At 40.0% G+C, this 21,064-nt stretch overlaps 1 protein-coding gene across 6 annotated transcripts in view; it reads right to left on the bottom strand.

Moving 5' to 3' along the window:
- NAPB (NSF attachment protein beta) overlaps positions 1 to 21,064 on the bottom strand; it is a 79,489-nt gene that overhangs the window by 21,425 nt on the left and 37,000 nt on the right. For 5 of the 6 annotated variants that reach the window (XM_064275709.1, XM_064275710.1, XM_064275711.1 and 2 more), the window contains 2 exons: positions 3,665 to 3,720; positions 3,399 to 3,483 (listed from right to left, as the gene is read on the bottom strand). In XM_064275709.1, the coding sequence (XP_064131779.1) occupies positions 3,399 to 3,483; positions 3,665 to 3,720 (141 nt within the window). Of the gene's footprint in view, positions 1 to 3,352; positions 3,484 to 3,664; positions 3,721 to 21,064 lie in introns of all 6 variants that reach the window. The other variant, XM_064275712.1, reaches the window with a different exon arrangement.

Raw genomic sequence — 21,064 nt, 5'->3', positions numbered from 1 at the left:
TGAAGACCACAGCCTTCAGTATCGATTGCAACTCAACATAAATAAAAATCCTCACAAGTGGACCAATGAGCAACATCATGATAAACGGAGAAAAGATTGAAGTTGTCAAGGATTTCATTTTACTTGGATCCACAATCAACAGCCATGGAAGCAGCAGTCAAGAAATCAAAAGATGCATTGCATTGGGCAAATCTGCTGCAAAGGACCTCCTCAGAGTGTTGAAGAGCAATGATGTCACCCTGAAGAATAAGGCGCACCTGACCCAAGCTATGGTATTTTTATTCACATCATATGCACGTGAAAGCTGGACAACGAATAAGGAAGACCGAAGAAGAATTGACGCTTTTGAATTGTGGTACTGGCGAAGAATACTGAATATACCGTGGACTGCCAAAAGAACGAACAAATCTGTCTTGGAAGAAGTACAGCCAGAATACTTCTTAGAGGCAAGGATGGTGAAAGTGCATCTTACATACTTTGGACATATTGTCAGGAGGGATCAGTCCCTGGAGAAGGACATCATGCTTGGCGGAGTACAGGGTCAGCGAAAAAGAGGAAGACCCTCAATGAGGTCGACTGACACAGTGGCTGCAACAAAGAGCTCGAGCATAATGACGATTTTAAGGATGGCTCAGGACCGGGCAATGTTTCGTTCTGTTGTGCATAGGGTCGCTATGAGTCGGAACCGACTCGACGGCACCTAACAACAACAAACAACATGAAAAACTAACAGCTAACATCATACTTAATGGTAAAAGACTAAAAGCTTTCCCTATAGGATTGGGAACAAGAAAGACAGGATGCCCACCCTTGCCACTTCTATTCAACATTGTACTGAAGGTTCTAACCAGGGGTAATTGATAAGAAAATGAAATAAAAGGCAACCAGATTGGAAAGAAAGCAGTACATCTATTGATATTTGCAGATGATATAATCTTATTATATAAAGAAAATCCTAAGAAATTCAAAACAAAACTATTATTTTTTGCAGATGGAGATCCAGTTATGCCAGCAACGTTTGTTAAAGAGACTGTCTTTTCCCCATTTAAGGGACTTTGGGCCTTTGTCACGTACCAGCTGTGGATTCTCAGTTCTGTTCCTTTGGTCACGTATCTATTGTTGCACCAGTACCAGGCTGTTTTGACTACTGTGGCTCAACAAAACTATTAAAGGTAATAAGTGAGTCCAGTGAGGTTGCAGGATACAAAATCAATACACAAAAATCAGTTGTGTTTCTATACACTACCAATGAACAACTTGAAAAGGAAATTAAGAAAACAATTACGTTTACAATTACATCAGAAAGACTAAAATACTCAGGAGTAAATTAATTACTTAACTAAAGAAACACAAGATTTGTTAAATGCAAAGTGGCATCTCTTGTCCATATACTAGAAGACTTGCATGTCAGTTGTCTCCAAACTGGTCTACAGATTCAACACTGTCCCCATCAAAGTCCCAATTGGGTTCTTTGTAGAAACTGACATCTGATCCTAAAATTCATATAAAAATGCAAAAGGCCTAGAACAGACAAAACGATCTTGAAAAACAAAGACAAAGCTGGGGGATTCATACTTCTTTATTTCAAAACTTACTACAAAGCTACAATAATCAAAGTAGTTTGTAACTGGCATATGGTTAGACACATCAATCAATGGAATAGAACTTATAGTCCAGAAATAAACCCATGTATCTATGGTAAACTGATTTTCAACAGAGGTGACAAGACAGTTCAATGGGGAAAGAATAATCTTTTCAACAAATAGTACTGGGACCACTAGATATCCAGATGCAATAGATGTTGGAGCATACACGTATTCATATATGAAAATTAACTAAAAATGAATCAAAGACCTAAATGTAAGAGTTAAAACAATACAACTCTTGTAGAAAACATAGGCATAAACCTTTAGATATGACACTAAAAGCATAACAGAAGAAAAAAGATAAACTGGACTTCATCAAAATTAAAAACTTGTGTTTCAAAGGACACTACCAAGAAAGTGAAAGACAAATGAAAATGAGAGGAAATACATGCAAATCAGGTATCTCATAAGGGACCAAAACCCAAAAAAACCCCAGTGTATAAGGGACTAGAATACAGAATATATAAAGAACTCTTACAATTCAATAATAAAAAGACCAATAACCCAATTTAAAAAACGGGCAAATAATTTGAACAGCATTTATTTAATGAAGATATACAAAGGGCAATAAGCACAGAAGAAGATGCTCAACATCACAGGAAAATGCCAATCAAAACCACAATGAGATACTACGTCACACCCACTAGGATGGGTATAATAAAAAACAACAAAGAATAACAAATGTTGGGAAGGAACCCTCATACACTGCTGGTGAGAATGTAAAATGGTGCAGCCAGTTTGGAAAACAGTCCAGGGGTTCCTCAAAAAGTTAAACACGGGCTTACCATGTGATCCGGCAATTCTACCCCTGAGCATATAACCAGGAGAAGTGAAAACATACACCCAACACAAAAACTTGTACACAAATGCTCACAGCAGCATTATTCATAATAACCAAAAAGTGGAGATGACCCAAATGTCTATCAGTTGATGAATGGATTAAACAAAATGTGGAATATTAAGCCATAAAAAGGAATGAGGCACTGATACAAGCTACGATATAGATGAATCTTGAAAATATTATGCTAAGTGAAATAAACCAGTAACAAAAAGCCATGAAAACATCATGCTAAGTGAAATAAACCAGAAACAAAAAACCATATATTGCTTGATTCCATTTACATGAAAGGTCCAGAATAAGCAAATCTGTCAGAGAGCAGATACAAGGTTGTCTGGGATTAAAGGGAAGGAAGAACGGGGACTAACAACATATTGGTATGGGGTTTTAATGAAGTGACGTAAATGTTCTGGAATTAGATGGCGGTGACGGTTACACAATTCAGTGAACACGGTTGGCCCTCTGTATCTGCAGGTTCTGCATTTGTAGGTTCAACCAGCCACGGATCAAAAACATTAGGGGGGAAAAAAACAGACTTTTTTCCTTGTCATTATTCCCTATACAATACAGTGTAGAACGACTTACATAGCATTTACATTTTATTAGGTATCATAAATAATCTGGAAATGATTGAAAGTACACGCAGGATGTGTATAGGGTATATGCAAATGCTACGTCATTTTATATAAGAGACTTGAGTGTCCGTGGGTTTTGGTATCCACAGGTGTTCGGAACCAATCTCCTGAGGATGTCGAGAGATGACTGTATACTAAAAACCACTGACACATACTATGTAATTGTATGACATGTGATTATGTTTCAATAAAAAGAAAAAAATAAATAAAAAGTCCAATTAAAAAAAACTTACACAGAATGGGCTTTATCTGAAATTGAACAGACAGCAGCGTCCTCACCTGCTCATAGATCTCAATGGCTTTCTGGTACTGCTCGAGCTGGGCAGCGTAAGCTGCTACCTTCAGCAGACACTTGTTAGCAGAACTGAAATCAAAAGCAGAGGCAGAGCAAACGACAATTCAGTGGAAAAAGAAAAAATGTGAGCGTGAGCCCCAATACCCTTCACGTGGTACAAACACTACGTGCATTATGTAACGCGTAATAAGGATCAGTGTTTTATCACACATGATACAACCCAGTTAATTATAGTAAGGAAGGTACTTGCCTGTTGGATTCTTCTCCTTTGTAATAATCAGCAGACTGTTCATAATGTGCAATAGCCTGAAAACACACACACGTTTTATTCACAAACTGTGAAGAGCTGCATTTAAAAACCACATTTTCTTATAAACAGCCTATTCCAAAGGCAACATTTTCACAACTTAAACTATTTCACTTAGGGAATACAAGAAAGCAGCACCTCCAGAGGCCTCCTGGTGGGAGAATGCTCACTGTCAAAAATCTTCCCCACACAGGCTGTCCAAAATGGCGGAGCAGTCACACGCCTCATAACATCCCTCTTAAAACAAAGACCCAAGAAAACAAGTGAAATCAGACACAGAAGGCAACTTTTGAACCCTGAACATCAAAGATACGGCTGAAGAACTGGACCAAGTGCCAAGTGGAAGGACAGACAGTATAAAAACTGCAGACAGAGAATTAAGGATCACCTGCACCCTGCCAGCCAAACCTGAGCAGTGTGACCATATTGAGATAAAACAAGCAGTGTTCCCAGCCAAAACCCCCATCACCTGGTACAGCCAAGTGGGAACAACTTTGCAGACATGTCCAGAACCAGGCAGGAGTGTCTTCCGCCCTGCGGAAGTTAAGTGCATGCACCCCACCCACCACGACTACCCTAGCCCCCTGTGCCAGAGGCCCTCAGGCCTGGGGACCTCTCCACCCTCCTCACCCATTCCCCTCCCTGCACATGATCAGGGTCTGGTGGTAGCTACCACTGCACCATTCCATAGGAGGGAGCCTACAGACTGAAAGTAACTGCCCCTTCACTCAGCCACTTGCACCAGGGGCCCATAGTCCTGCAGTGCCTCCTACAGCGCCAGCAGAGACTCCCATCCCCTCCAGCCACTCAAGCTGGGCACCCATGGTCCTGCAGTGCCTCCTAGAGCGCAGGCAGAGACTCCCACCCCCTCCAGGCACTCATGCTGGGCACCCATGGTCCTGCAGTGTTTCCTATAGGGCTGGTGGAGCCTCTCACTCCCTCTAGTCACAAATGCCAAGGGCCCACGGTCCTGCAGTGCCTCCTGTGGTCCCGGCAGAGACTCCCACCCCCTCCAGCCACTCGCTTGGTCCCAGGGTCCTGCAGTGCCTCCTACAGGGCCGGCAGAGCCTCTCACTCCCTCCAGCCACTTGCACTGGGGCCCATGGTCCTGTGGTACCTCCCACAGCACTGCAGGTTCCTCCTACTCCTTCCAGCCACTTGCATCAGGGGCCTGAGGACCAACTGAATAACCCTCCATGATGCACTCTAGCCAACAGCAGCATGCCCTCCACCTGGGTACTCACGGACATGTGACATTCCCTCTGACTTGCCCCCCCCATCACCCTCTCCCCCACGTAACCAGAGGCTTGTACTTGCTCTGAACACCCCTGTGTAGCTCTGCCTGCTGGGAACCGCTGCTGAGAGTTTCTGTACCACTTACCCGTTGACTAACAACCCAGACACCCCTGCCCAGACCACCCAGCACTCAGCAGAGGGTACACACAACACCCAACCCAGAGACCAAAGACAGTGCCTTCTGATTCATGGCAAGGTGACTGGCCAGACACATACATCACCTCATCAGCAATGCCATTGACATCCTCAGCAGCCCCACAAGACCAGCAAACAGAGACCCACACTTCCACACCCAGTCACTACACCACCCACCTGGAGACAAGAGGTGAGAGCTTCAATGCAGCCAGATTAGTGACCAGAGTAGCACACAAGCCCAGTCTACTTAGATATATCAAAACAAAACAAAAATTCAGGATGTAGCAAGCAAACAAAGAATAAATTAATAAAATAAAGTAACTTCTTGATGCCTCAGAGACAACAGACAATATCAAATCAACTAAAGAAGCAGGAAAAGATGGCTTTAGCAAGTGACCAAAATAAAGAACCAGAAAAGAAGAAGAGATGGCAATGAAACTACCTGATAAGGAATTCAAAATATTATACAGGGCTCTCCAAGAGATCGAGAGATGGAAAACACAGTCAAAACCAAGGAAAACATGGACAAAGCAAGAGAAAAATTCAGGAAAACAATACAAGAACAAAACCACAAAATGGATAATTAGAAACTGTACAAAAACAGCAACTAGAAATCCAAAAGATTAACAATAAAATTTCAGAAATAGACAAAAGAAGGATACAGGAGCAGAATTCAAACAATGGAAGAAAGAATCTTCAAAACTGAAGACAAACACCTGGATACCAATTTGTTTGGGGAAAGATCAAAAGAAAAATGAAGAAAGCCTAAGAACTATGTGTGACAATTTCAAGGGAAAAAATCTGTGCAAGATCGGAGTTTCAAAACAGAGAGAGGCAATGGAAAAAACAGAGAGAACTATCGAAGATTTTCCAGCAGAAAACTTACCTAGTATCACAAAAGATGAGAAGATATTCATCCAAGAAGTTCAATGAACTCCACTCAAGATAGACCCCAAAAGAAAGTCACCAAGACATAACAATAATCAAACTTGCCAAAACCAAAGACAAAAAAAGAATACCAGGAGGAGGTTGGGAAAAACAAAAGTCACCTATGAAGGAGAACCAGTAAGAATAAGTAAGGTCTGATTACTTGGCAGAAACCATACAGACAAGAAGGCAATGGGATGACTTAAACAAAACTTTGAAAGAAAAAAAACTACCAACCAAGAATTGTTTATCCAGTAAAATTGCTTTCAAATACAACGGTGATATTAGGGCATTGCCAGATAAACAGAAATTAAGGGAATTTGTAAAAAACAAACCAAACTTACAAGAAATATTAAAGAGAGTCCTTTAGACAGAGAATCAACATCAGGCAACCACCTGAGATTAGGACACAGGACACCATCAGCCAGATACCAACCCAGATAAAGAATTCTCAAAAATAAAACAAACCTAAAACACTGGAAACAGGGAACTAGAGAGATTAACCTGTAAATGACAACAACATGAAAACAAAAAAGAGGGAATAAATGGTGTAGCTATAGAACTTTCATATAGAGAAGAAATCAAGGCAATGTGAAGAAATAAAAGACTGGTTTAAACTCAGAAAAACGAAGGTAAATTTCAGGGCAATCACAGAGTTAACAAACCTACACATCAAAATAAAAAAGAAGAAAAACATAAAGACTCAGGAAACACAAAATCGACAACAATGAAAGAAATGAAAAGAAAATCCACGAACAAAAAGAACTCAGCACAGAAAGTTAAGTGGAACAAAGAAACTGTCAACACCACCAAAAAAAGTACAACAAAATTACAGCAGTAAACTCATAAAACCTATCAATAATTACACTGAATGTACACAGCTTAAATGCACCAGTAAAGAGAGAATGGATGAAAAACACAACCCATCAGTATGCTGTCTACAAGACACACGTCTTAAACACAAAGACATAAACAAACCTAAAGGATAGAAAAAAAAAAATAATCAAGCAAACAATAACCAAAAAAGAGGAGCGGCAAAACTAATCTCTGATAAAACAGACTTTGAGGCAAAACCCACCGTAAAAGATAAGAAAGGACACTACGTAAGGATTAAAGGGTTAATCCCCTAGAAGGACATAACCATAATAAAAATATACACACTCAAGTGACAGGGCTCCAAAATACATAAAAGCTCTAACAGCACTGAAAAGAGAAACAGACAGTCCCACAGTAATAGCAGGAGACTTAAATGCAACCATTGTCAGTGAAGGACAGAACATCTAGAAAGGAAGTCAACAAAGATAAAGAATACCTAAATGTTATAATCAATCAGCTTGACCCGTCAGCAGCAAAGCATACATTCTTTTCCAACACACATGGAACATTCTTCAGAAAAGACCACGTTTCAGGCCACAAAGCAAGCCTCCACGAAATCCAAAATATTGAAATAATACAAAGTATTTTCTCTGATCACAATGCCATAAGAGTGGAAATCAATAACGGGAATAGAAATGAAAAAAAAAAAAAAAATCAAATACATGGAAACAGAATAACATCTTCCTTAAAAAACCAATGGGTAATAGAAGAAATCAAAGATGGAAAAAAAAAAAATTTCTAGAATCAAGTGAGAATGAAAATACACCCCAAAACCTTTGGGACATATAGCAAAAGCAGTGCCCAGAGGTCAATTTATAGCAATAAACACACATCAGAAAAGAAGGACCCAAATCAAAACATTAACCCTACAACCTGAACAAACAAAGAACAGCAAAAGAAGCCCACAGTCACCAGAAGAAAGAAAATAATAAAGGTAAGGGCAGAAATAAATGAAGCAGAGAATAGAAAAATAGAAAGAATCAAAAAGATCAAAAGTTGGTTCTTTGCAAGGATCAACAAAAATGATAAACCACTGGCCAAACTGACAAAAGAAATGCAGGAGAGGAAGCAAATAACTTGAATAAGAAATAAGATGGGTGACATTACAACAACCAACTGAAATAAAAAGGATCATAACAGAATACAACGAAAAACTGTACTTCAACAAATTTGAAAACCTAGAGGAAATGGACAAATTTCGAGAAACATACTACCTACCTAAACAAACACAAACTGAGGGAGAAAAGCTGAAAAGACCCATTACAAAAGAAGAGAAGAAGAGACTGAAGAGGTTAAAAAAAAAAAACAAAAAAAAACTCCCAACAACAACAAAAGTCCCTGGTCCAGACAGCTTCACTGGAGAATTCTACTAACCATTCAGAGAAGAGTTCCCACCAATACTACTCAAATTATTTCAAAGTATACAACTGGAAGGAATACTCCTGAATTCATTCTACAAAGCCAACATAAACCCTGATATCAAAGCCAGGCAAACACACCACAAAAAAAAGAAAATTACAGGTCAATATCCTTCATGAATACAGATGCAAATATTCTCAACAAAATTCTAGCCAGTAGGGAGGACGGGCCAAGATGGCAGAATAGCCAGATGATTCCGGTGATCCCTCTTACAAGAAAGACCTGAAAAATCAAGTGAAACGATTATATTTATGACAAGCTCAGAGCCCTGAACATCAAAGGCAAACTTAGAAAATGGACTGAGCAGCAAGGGGAGGGTGAATCAGTTCAAAAGTGGAGAGGAGTTACTGAACCTGAATCACTGGGATCCCTCAGGCACCATGCCCAGGAGCAGCTGCAGCAGGCTGGTAATAGTGTTTGGATGCAGTTCCCTCAGGGAGAAGCAGCCAACCACACAGCCTACTTACACCTCTGGAACCAGAGAAAAATGGTGCTCTCGGCAAAAGCTAAGTAATTGTGTATATTTTACCGCACCCCACGTGCCCAAGCCAGCTTCAGTGGCTGTTGATTTCCCCGGGCCTGAGATAGGCCCACTTGAGCAACCTGGCCATGCTCCTGGACTTGGAGAAGGAATAAATTCACAACAGGGGGAAAAGATAATCTGCCAGCCCCGCTAACCTGGGAAGCACAGGAGAGAAGCAGCTCTTGTTAGGCATAAATGGTCCATAGATTTTGAATACCTTTCCCTCCTGCATGGACCTGTGCGGGCCTATTTCAGGAGAACAGCCCCTTCCTGGTGGACTCCAACTGTTTAAGCTGTGTGGTGGAGAGGTGGGTGCCTAATGTTTGACATGGCCTTGCCTATAAAACTGGGTCCTCACCTACCCGCATCAGGGGCCTAAGGACTGGTGGCTCCACTCAGATCACCCAGCCACCTGCGACAGGGGTCCAAGGATAACTGGTACCTCCCAGTCCTTACAACAAAAAGCACTGGGTACCCATGGTCCATTTGCAGAACCCACCCACCAGTATGCTCTAGGGAACAAGGACACGCTTTCCTCAGACACACTCAGACAGTTCTCAGCCCCCGCTGTGTTCGGAGCGTGACCCTCTGCTGCAACCAGATACCGGTACCTACACCAAACACTCCTGGCCCTATAAGACTGTAGGACAGAGCCTGTACCACACGCTTGATGGCCAGTTACCTGGACACCTGAGCTGAAACCACACAAGAAAAGTGAAAGGACTCCTAGACTGATACACCTGCTAACACCTTTAGCCATCTGGAGGCAGGACGTCAGAGCTCTGAAGGCAAAGACAATCAAGCTAGCTCACTCGAGCAACCCATTTGGGCATATCAAAACAAAACAAAGCAAAAAACTTGGATACAGTAAGCAAACAGATAATAAACTAATACAATAACTTATAGATGGCTCAGAGACAACAGCCAGTATCAAACCACATAAAGAAACAAACCATGATTGCTTCAAGAAGCTCTCAAAACAGAGAATCAAAATATCATCTGGTTGAAGGTGCCTTCCTGGAATTACCAGATGCAGATTTCAAAAGATTAATATAACAGAACTCTTCAAGACATCAGGAAGGAGATCAGGCAATGTGCAGAACAAGCCAAGGAACACACAGATAAAACTGCTGAAGAAATTAAAAAGGTTCTTCAAGAACAAAATGAAAAATTTAATAAGCTGCAAGAATCCATTGAGACGGCTATCAGAAATTCAGAAGATTAACAATAAAATTATAGAATTAGACAATTCAACAGGAAGTGAGAGGAGCAGATTTGAACAAGCGGAAGGCAGAATTGGTGACCTTGAAGATAAACCATGTGGTGCCAATATATGTTAAGAAAAATCAGAGAAAAGAATTTAAAAAAATGAAGAGAACTTAAGAATCATGTGGGACTATATCAAGAGAAATAAACTACCAGTGACTGGAATGCCAGAACACGGACGATAACAGAAAATAGGGAGAGAATTGTTGAAGATTTGTTGGCAGAATACTTCCCTGATAGCGTGAAAGATGAGAAGATATCTATCTAAGATGCTCATCGAACTCCACATAAGGTAGATGTTAAAAGAAAGTCACCAAGACATATTATAATCAAACTTGCCAAAACCAAAGATAAAGAACTTTAAGAGTGGCTAGGGATAAACGAAAAGTCACCTACAAAGGAGAGTCAGTAAGAATAAGCTCAGGCTACTTGGCAGAAACCATGCAGGCAAGAAGGCAATGGGATGACTTATATGAAGCACCGAAGGAAAAAACTGCCACCCAAGAATCATATATGCAGCAAAACTGCCTCTCAAATATGAAGGTGAAATTAGGATATTTCCAGATAAATAGAAGTTTAGAGAATTCGTAAAAACCAAACCAAAAATACAAGATATACTAAAGGGAGTTCTTTGGTTAGAAAATTGATAATATCAGGTATCAACCCAAGACTAGAACACCTGACAGAGCAATCAGATGTCAACCCAGTTAGGGGAATCACAAAAATAAACGAAGATTAAAAAAGCACTTAAAACAGGGAAACAGTGATGTCATTATGTTAAAGAAGACAACGTTAAAATAATAAAGTGGGACTAAGAAATGTAGTCATAGGTGTTTCATATGGAGAGGAAGACAAGGCGATGTAAAGAAATAAAAGTTAGGTTTAAACTTAGAAAACCAGGGGTAAATACTAAGGTAATCGCAAAGGAGGCTAATGATCCTACTCATCAAAATAAAATAAAAGAAAAAAATAGAGACTCAGCAGACACAAAATCAACATCAACAAGTAAGAGGAAAAGACAATATATAAACTACTCAGCACAAAAAAATTAAGTGGGAAAAACAAACTGTCGACAACACACAAAAAAAGACATCAAAAGGACAACACTAAACTCATACCTATCCATAATTACACTGAATGTTAATGGACTAAATGCACCAATAAAGAGACGAAGAGTGGCAGAATGGATTAAAAAAACACAATCTATCTATATTCTGCCTACAAGAGACACACCTTGGACTTAGAGACACAAACAAACTAAAACTGAAAAGGATGGAAAAAAATATATCAAGGAAACAACTATTAAAAAAGAGCAGGAGTGGCAATATTAATTTCTGATGAAATAGATTTGAAAGTTAAATCTACAACAAAGGATAAGGAAGGACACTACACAATGATTAAAGGGACAATATACCAGGAAGATATAACCATATTAAATTATTTACGCACCCAATGACAGGGCTGCAAGATACATGAAACAAACTCTAACAGCACTGAAAAGTGAGATAGACAGCTCCACAATTATGGTAGGAGACTTCAACACACCACTTTCGGTGGACAGGGCATCCAGAAAGAAGCTCAATAAAGACACGGAAGATCTAAATGCCACAATTTTAACCAACTCGACCTTATTAGACACATACAGAACACTCCACCCAACACCAGCCAAGTATACTTTCTTTTCTAGTGCACATGGAACATTCTCTAAAATAGACCACATATTAGGTCATGAAGCAAGCCTTAGCAGAATCCAAAACACTGAAATATTACAAAGCATCTTCTCCGAACAGAAGGCCATAAGAGAAGAAATCAATAACAGAAAAGGCAGGGAAAAGAAATCAAATACTTGGAAACCGAACAACAATACCCTGGTCAAAAAAGACTGGGTTATAGAAGACGTTAAGAATGGAATAAAGAAATTCATAGAATCTGATAAGAATGAAAACACTTCCTATCAGCACCTTTGGGACTGAGAGAAAGCAGGGTTCAGAGGTCAATTTATATCAACAGATGCACACATACAAAAAGAGGAATGGTTCAAAGTCAAAGAATTATCCCTACAACTTGAACAAATAGAAAGAGAGCAACAAAAGAAACCTTCAGGCACTAGAAGAAAGGAAATAATAAAAATTAGGGCAGAACTAAATGAAATAGAGAACAGAAAAATAACTGAAAGAGTTAACGAGACCAAAAGCTGGCTCTCTGAAAAAATTAACAAAATCGCTAAACCACTGGCCAAACTGACAAAAGAAAAACAGAAGAGGAAGCAAACAATCTGAATTAAGAAAGGAGATGGGCAATGTTACAACAGACCCAACTCAAAAGAATCATATCAGATTACTATGAAAAACTGTACTGTAACAAATTTGAAAACCTAGAAGAAATGGATGAATTCCTAGAAACACAGGACCTACCTAAACTAACACAAACAAAGGTAGAACAACTAAATAGACCCATAACAAAAGGGAAGATTGAAAAACTAATCAAGAAACTTCCAACCAAAAAAACTCCTGGTCCGGATGGCTTCACTGCAGACTTCTACCAAACTTTCAGAGAAGAATTAACACCATTACTACTAAAGGTATTTCAGAACACAGAAAAGGATGGAAAAGCCCCCAAACTCATTCTATAAAGCCAGCATATCCCTGATACCAAAACCAGGTAAAGACACTGCAAAAAAAGAAAATTACAGACCTATATTCCTTATGAACTTATTTGCAAAAATCCCCAACAATATTTTAGCCAATAGAATTCAACAACATATCAAAAAAATAATTCATCATGACCAAGTGGGATTCAAATGAGGTATGCAGGGATGGTTCAACATTAGAAAAAAATTAATGTAATCCATCACATAAATAAAGCAAAAGACATGAATCACGTGAATTTATCAATTGATGCAGAAGAGGCATTTGACAACATTCAACACACACTCATTATAAAAACTCTCAGCAAAATAGGAATAAAAGGAAAATTCCTCAACATAATAAAGGGCATTTATACAAAGCCAACAGCCAACATCAACCTAAATGGAGAGAGCCTGAAAGCATTCCCCTTGAGACTGGAAACCAGACAAGGACACCCTTTATCATCACTCTTATTCAACATTGTGCTGGAGGTCCTAACCAGAGCAATTAGGCTAGGTAAAGAAATAAAGTGCATCCAGATTGGCAAGAAGGAAGTAAAAGTATCTCTATTTGCAGATGACGTGATCTTATACACAGAAAACTCTAAAGAATCCTCAAGAAAACCACTGAAACTAATAGAGGATTTCAGCAAAGTATCAGGATACAAGACAAACGTATAAAAATCAGCTGGATTCCTCTACACCAACAAACAGAACACTGAAGAAGAAATCACCAAATCAATACCATTTACGGTACCCCCAAGAAGATAAAATACTTAGGAATAAATCCTACCAGGGATGTAAAAGACCTATACAAAGAAAACTACAAAACACCACTGCAAGAAACCAAAAGAGACCTACGTAAGTGGAAAAACATACCTTGCTCATGGATAGGAAGACTTAACAGTGTAAAAATGTCTATCCTACCAAAAAAAAAAATTCATAAATATGATGCAATTCTGATCCAAATTCCAATGACATTTTTTAATGAGATGGAGAAAGAAATCACCAACTTTATATGGAAGGGAAAGAGGCCTAGATAAGGAAAGCATTACTGAAAAAGAAGAACAAAATGGGAGGCCTCACTCTACCTGATTTTAAAAACTATTACACTGCCACAGTAGTCAAACAGCCTGGTACTGGTACAACGACAGATACATGGACCAATGGAACAGAATTGAGAATCCAGACATAAATCTATCCACATACAAGCAGCTGATATTTGACAAAGGCCCAAAGTCAGTTAAATGGGAAAAAAGACAGTCTTTTTAACAAATGTTGCTGGCGTAACTGGATATCCATCTGCAAAAAAATGAAACAAGGTCCATACCTCACACCATGCACAAAAACTAACTCAAAATGGATCAAAGGCCTAAATATAAAATCTAAAACAATAAAGATCATGGAAGAAAAAATAGGGACAATGCCAGGAGCCCTAACACATGGCATAAACAGTATATAAAACATTATTACCAATGCAGAAGAGAAACCAGATAACTGGGAGCTCCTAAAAATCAAGCACCTATGCTCATCCAAAGACTTCACCAAAAGAGTAAAAAGATTACCTACAGACTGGAAAAAAGTTTTTAAAGCTATGACATTTCTGATTAGCGCCTGATCTCTAAAATCTACACGATACTGCAAAAACTCAAGTACAAAAAGACAAATAACCTAATTAAAACATGGGCAAAGGATATGAACAGACGCTTCACTAAAGAAGACATTCAGGTAGCTAACAGATACATGAGGAAATGCTCACAATCATTAGGCATTAGGGAAATGCAAATCAAAACTACAGTGAGATACCATCTCACTCCAACAAGGCTGGCACTAATGCAAAAAACACAAAATAATAAATGTTGGAGTGGCTGTGGAGAGACTGGAACACTTATACACTGCAGGTGGGAATGTAAAATGGTACAACCACTTTGGAAATCGATTTGGCGCTGCCTTAAAAAACTAGAAATACAACTACCATATAATCCTGCAATCCCACTCCTTGGAATATATCCTAGAGAAATAAGAGCCTTTACACGAACAGATATACACATACCCATGTTTACTGCAGCACTGTTTACAATAGGAAAAAGATGGAAGCAACCAAGGTGCCCATCAACAGATGAATGGATAAATAAATTATGGTACATTCACAGAATGGAATATTACACATTGATAAAGAACGATGATGAATTTGTGAAACATTTCATAACATGGAGGATCTGGAAGGCCTTAGGCTGAGTGAAATTAGTCACATGCAAAAGGACAAATATTGTATAAGACCACTATTATAAGAACTCAAGAAATAGTTTAAACAGAGAAGAGAATATTCTTTGATGGTTATGAGATGGGGAAGCAAGGGAGGGAGGGAGAGGGTATTCACTAAATTAGATAGTAGATAAGAACTATTTTAGGTGAAGGGAAAGACAACACACAACACAGGAGAGGTCAGCACAACTGGACTAAACTAAAAGCAAAGAAGTGTCCTGAATAAACTGAATGCTTTGAAAGCCGGCATAGCAGCAGTGGGGATTTGGGGACCATGGTGGTTTTTGGGGACACCTAAGTCAACTGGCATAATAAAATCTATTGAGAAAACATTCTGCATCCAACTTTGGAGAGTGGCGTCTGGGGTCTTAAGTGGTAGCAAGCAGCCATCTAAGATGCATCAATTGGTCTCAACCTACCTGAAGAAAAGGAGAATAAGAACACCAATGACACAAGGTAATTCTAAGCCTAAGAGGCAAAAAGGGCCACATAAAGCAGAGACTACATCAGCCTGAGACCAGAAAAACTAGATGGTGCCTGGCTACAACTGATGACTGCCCTGACGGAACACAACAGACAACCCCTGAGGGAGTAGGAGAGCAGCGGGATGCAGATGCCAAATTCTCATAGAAAGATCAGACTTAATGGTCTGACTGAGACTAGAAGGACCCTGGTGGTCATGGTCCCCCAGACCTTCTGTTAGTCTAAGACAGGAACCATTCCCAAAGCCATCTGTTCCGACACGGGTTGGACTAGAGTATGGGATAGAAAATGATACTGGGGAAGAATGAGCTTCTTCGATCAAGCAGACACATGAAGACTATGTTGGCATCTCCTGTCTGAAGTGGAGATGAGAGGGTAGAGGGGGCCAGAAGCTGGCTGAATGCACATGAAGAGAGAGAGTGGAGGGAAGGAGTGTGCTGTCTCATTAGGTGGACAGCAATTAGGAGTGTACAGCAAGGTGTTTATAAATTTTTGTATGAGGGTCTGACTTGATTTGTAACCTTTCACTTAGAGCAGAATAAAGATTAAAAAAAAAAAGAGCAGACTTAATGGTCTGACTGAGACTAGACTGACCCCGGAGATAATGGTCCGCAGACCTTCTGTTAGCCCAAGACAGGAACCATTCCCAAGGCCAACTCTTCAGACAGGGACTGTACTGGACTATGGGATAGACAATGATACTGGTAAAGAATGAACTTTTTGGATCAAGTAGACACATGAGATTATGTTGGCATCATTGTTTGAAGGGGAGATGAGAGGGTAGAGGGCATCAGAAGCTGGCCAAATGGACACGAGAAGAGACAGTGGAGGGAAGGAGTGTGCTGTCTCATTAGGGGGAGAGCAATTAGGAGTATATAGCAAGGTGTGTATAAATTTTTGTATGAGAGTTTGACTTGATTTGTAAACTTTCAGTTAAAGCACAATAAAAATTAAAAAAAAAATTCTAGCCAATAGAATTCAATGGCATATCAAAAGAATAATACAGCACGACGAAGTGGGATTCATACCAGGTACGCAAGGATGGTTCAACATTAGAAAATCTATCACCACATAAATAAAACAAAAGATTCACATGACCATTTCACCTGATGAGGAAACGATATTTGATAAACTTCAACACCTACTGCTGATAAAAACTCTCAGCAAAATAAGAATACAAGGGTAATTCCTCAACATAATAAAGGACGCTTATACAAAACCAACAGCCAATATTATTCTCAGTGGAGAGAGACTGAAAGCAATCCCCTTGAGAACAGGGGCCAGACAACGAAGACTTTAATCACCACTTATTCAACATTGTGCCGGAGGTCCTAGATAAACAATAAGGCAAGAGAAAGAAACAAAGGGCATAGAAATTGCTAAGGAAGAAGTAAAACTAGCCCTCTTTGCAGATGCTATGATCCTACACATACAAAACCCAAAATATTCCACAGAAAAAGCTACTGGAACTAATGGAAGGATTCAGCAAAGTATCAGGATTCAAGATAACATACAAAAATCAGTTGGACTCCTCTACACCAACAAAGATAACTTTGAAAAGGAAATCAGGAAAACAGTACTATTTATAACAACCTCCCAAAGTATAAAATACTAGGAATAAATCTAACCAAGTACATAAAAGACCAATAAAAAGAAAACTACAAAAAACTGAAGAAACCTAAAGAGACCTATAAACCAAAACCAAACCCAGTGCGGTTGAGTCAATTCCGACTCATAGAGACCCTATAGGACAGAGCAGAACTGCCCCATAGAGTCTCCAAGGAGCGACTGGTGGATTTGAACCGCCGACCCTTTGGTTAGCAGCCATAGCACTTAACCACTACGCCACCAGGGTTTCCGAAAAGAGACCTATATAAGTGGAAAAATATACCATGCTCATGGATAGGAAGACTCAACATTGTGAAAACGTCAACACTACACAAAGCGATCTACAAAATAATATTATGTTGTTGCTGTTGTTAGGTGCCATCAAGTTGCTTCCGACTCATAGCAACCCTATACGTGACAGAACGAAACACTGAGCAGTCCTGAGCCATCCTTACAGTCATTATGTTTGAGCTCATTGTTGCAGCCACTGTGTCAATCCACATCGTTGAGGGTCTTCCTCTTTTCCGCTGACCCTGTACTCTGCTCAGCATGATGTCCTTCTCAAGGGACTAATCCCTCCTGACAATATGTCCAAAGTATGTAAGATGCAGTTTGGCCATCCTTGCCTCAAGGAGCATTCTGGCTGTACTTCTAAGACAGATTTGTTCGTTCTTTTGGCAGTCCATGGTATATTCAATATTCTTTGCCAACACCACAATTCAAAGGCGTCAACTCTTCTTCAGTCTTCTTTATTCATTGTCCAGCTTTCACATGCATATGATGCGACTGAAAATACCATGGCTTGGGTCAGGCGCACCTTAGTCTTCAAGATGACATCTTTGCTCCTCAACACTTTGAGGAGGTCCTTTGCAGCAGATTTACCCAATGCAATGCATCTTTTGATTTCTTGACTGCTGCTTCCACGGCTGTTGATTGTGGATCCAAGTGAAATGAAATCCTTGACAACTTCTATCTTTTCTCCGTTTATCATGTTGTTGCTCACTGGTCCACTTGCGGGGATTTTTGTTTTCTTTATGTTGAGGTGCAATCCATACTGAAGGCTGTGGTCTTTGATCTTCATCAGTAAGTTCTTCAAGTCCTCTTCTCTTTCAGCAAGCAAGGTTGTGTCATCTGCATAACACAAGCTGTTAATGAGTCTTCCTCCAATCCTGATGGCCGGTTCTTTTTCATACAGTCCAGATTCTCATATTTTTGCTCAGCGTACAGATTGAATAGCTGCAGTGAAAGAATACAACCCTGACGCACACCTTTCCTGACTTTAAACCAATCAGTATCCCCTTACTCTGTCCAAACAACCGCCTCTTGATCTATGTAAAGGTTCCTCATGAGCACAATTAAGTGTTCTGGAATTCCCATTCTTCCCAATGTTATCCATAGTTTGCTATGATCCATGCAGTCAAATGCCTTTGCATAGTCAATAAAACACAGGTAAACAGCCTTCTGGTATTCTCTGCTTTCAGCCAGGATCCATCTGACATCAGCAATGATATCCCTGGATCCACATCCTCTTCTGAAACCAGCCTGAATTTCTGGCAGTTCCCTGTCGATATACTGCTGCACCCATTTTTGAATGATCTTCAGCAAAAATTTGCTTGCGTGTAATATTAATGATATTGTTCTATAATTTCCACATTCAGTTGGATCACCTTTCTTGGGAATAGGCATAAATATGGATCTCTTCCAGTCAGTTGGCCAGGAAGCTGTCTTCCATATTTCTTGGCATAGACGAGTGAGCACCTCCAGCGCTGCATCTGTTTGCTGAAACATCTCAAGTGATATTCCGTCAATTCCCAGAGCCTTGTTTTTCGCCAATGCCTTCAGAGCAGCTTGGACTTCTTCCCTCAGTACCATCGGGTCCTGATCATATGCCACCTCTTGGAACGGTTGAACATCGACTAATTCTTTTTGGTATTAATGACTCTGTGTATTCCTTCCATCTTGTTTTCATGCTTCCTGCATCGTTTAATATTTTCCCCATGGAATCCTTCACTATTGCAACTTGGGGCTTGAATTTTTTCTTCAGTTCTTTCAGCTTGAGAAACGCCAAGTGTGTTCTTCCCTTTTGGTTTTCCATCTCCAGCTGTTTGCATATGTCATCATAGTACTTTACTCTGTCTTCTTGAGACGCCCTTTGAAACCTTCTGTTCATTTCTTTCACTTCATCAATTCTTCCTTTTGCTTTAGCTGCTTGATGCTCAAAAGCAAGTTTCAGAGTCTCCTCTGACATCCATCTTGGTTTTTTCTTTCTTTCCTGTCTTTTCAATGACCTCTTGCTTTCTTCATGGATGATGTCCTTGATGTCATTCCACAACTCTTCTGGTCTTCGGTCACTAGTGTTCCATGAGTCAAATCTATTCTTCAGATGGTCTCTAAATTTAGGTGGGATACACTCAAGGTCATATTTTGGCTCTCGTGGACTTGCTGTGATTTTCTTCATTTTCAGCTTGAACTTACATATAAGCAATTGATGGTCTGTTCCATAGTCGGCCTCTGGCCTTGTTCTTGACTGATGATATTGAGCTTTTCCATCATCTCTTTCCACAGATGTAGTCAATTTGATTTCTGTGTGTTCCATCTGGCCTTGCATCCTTCTCCACGTCTTTTCCCCTTCCCGTGAGCTATAATGGTAATAGCCAATTCTGGAGTGACACTGGAAGTCACTAGTTGAAGATGGCAGAACTTTCGTCAGTCTGGTTCCTAATTAACTACAAAGGACAGAATGTACCCAACCCCTGTGTCCCTGCCACTGCCAAATCCATTACAGCTACACTGGCCTGTTATGTGAGAGAGATATGAACCCCTATTACATTTTAGGTCTACAACTTGCTACAGCAACACAGGTTACCTTCATTGATACCGTGTCATCTATAATAACCTAAAACGTGTGGTACTGAATTAATGGTGGAGAGGGAACAGAGGTAGCAGGCTGGAAAGCTAAATCCTTGTCATACTGTGATAGGGGATTTAGTGAAATCAGGCATGTGACAACTTGGAAAGCAGAACATATGCTTACCTGAGCCCAAAGCTCTATGGAAAGTGAATTAGCCAGTTTGCAGGCAGGTGTGAAATAAGTCCAGAGACAAGGGCCTCAAAGGATTGGAAAAGCCAATGGCTTCTATACCCCAAATGGCAAGAGGTAAATTTGAAGAACACTTTAAACCAAGGGCCAGGAAATTTTCTGTAATGAGCCAGATAATAAATATTTTAGGATTCACAGCCCACAACTGCGTAGCCCTACAGCTATAGCATGAAAGCAGGTATAGACAATACATAAGTGAATGAATGTGGCTGAGTTCCAATAAAGCTTTATTTGTGGACAATGAAATTTCAATTTCATATAATGTGTGTGGATCAAGAAATATTCTTTTGTGCCCCCATGATTAAAAATTATAAAAATAATTTTTAGCTTGCAGGCATACAGCAACAGGTGGTGACTTTGCAGGTCCCTGCCTTAAATAGTAAAACCAAAAACAACAGCAACAACCAAGCCCATTGCCACTGAGTCAACTTAGACTCATGTTTCCCATTAAGACCAAAAAAGGGAGCTACCAGTATAAGAAAATCAGATTAAAGGTGCTGTATTCCCACCAAGCCCATCATTTCCATGCCTTCAAGGTAGCTACCAATGAATTAAGGGAGAGGCACAAGCCAAGAAATAAAATAAAACAAGCTAAGGTATCATGTTAGAAAATTACACCGGTTGTTGTTACTGTCACACGGAGCTGACTAGAAATAAACAGGTCTGACTCACACAGGCCCCCAGGCTGATCCCTTCCTACAGGTGGTAAAAGGCAACGACCAAGACAGCAGAGTCACCTCTGAAGCCACAGGTTGAAGGTGGCAGAGCCAACATTATCCTGGTCTCTGGGCCGCAGAGCACACCTAAAACAGTCACTTT

The sequence above is a fragment of the Loxodonta africana genome, chromosome 24, assembly GCF_030014295.1.
Source record: "Loxodonta africana isolate mLoxAfr1 chromosome 24, mLoxAfr1.hap2, whole genome shotgun sequence".
Classification (NCBI taxonomy): domain Eukaryota; kingdom Metazoa; phylum Chordata; class Mammalia; order Proboscidea; family Elephantidae; genus Loxodonta; species Loxodonta africana.
This window is presented reverse-complemented; position numbering and strand designations above follow the sequence as displayed.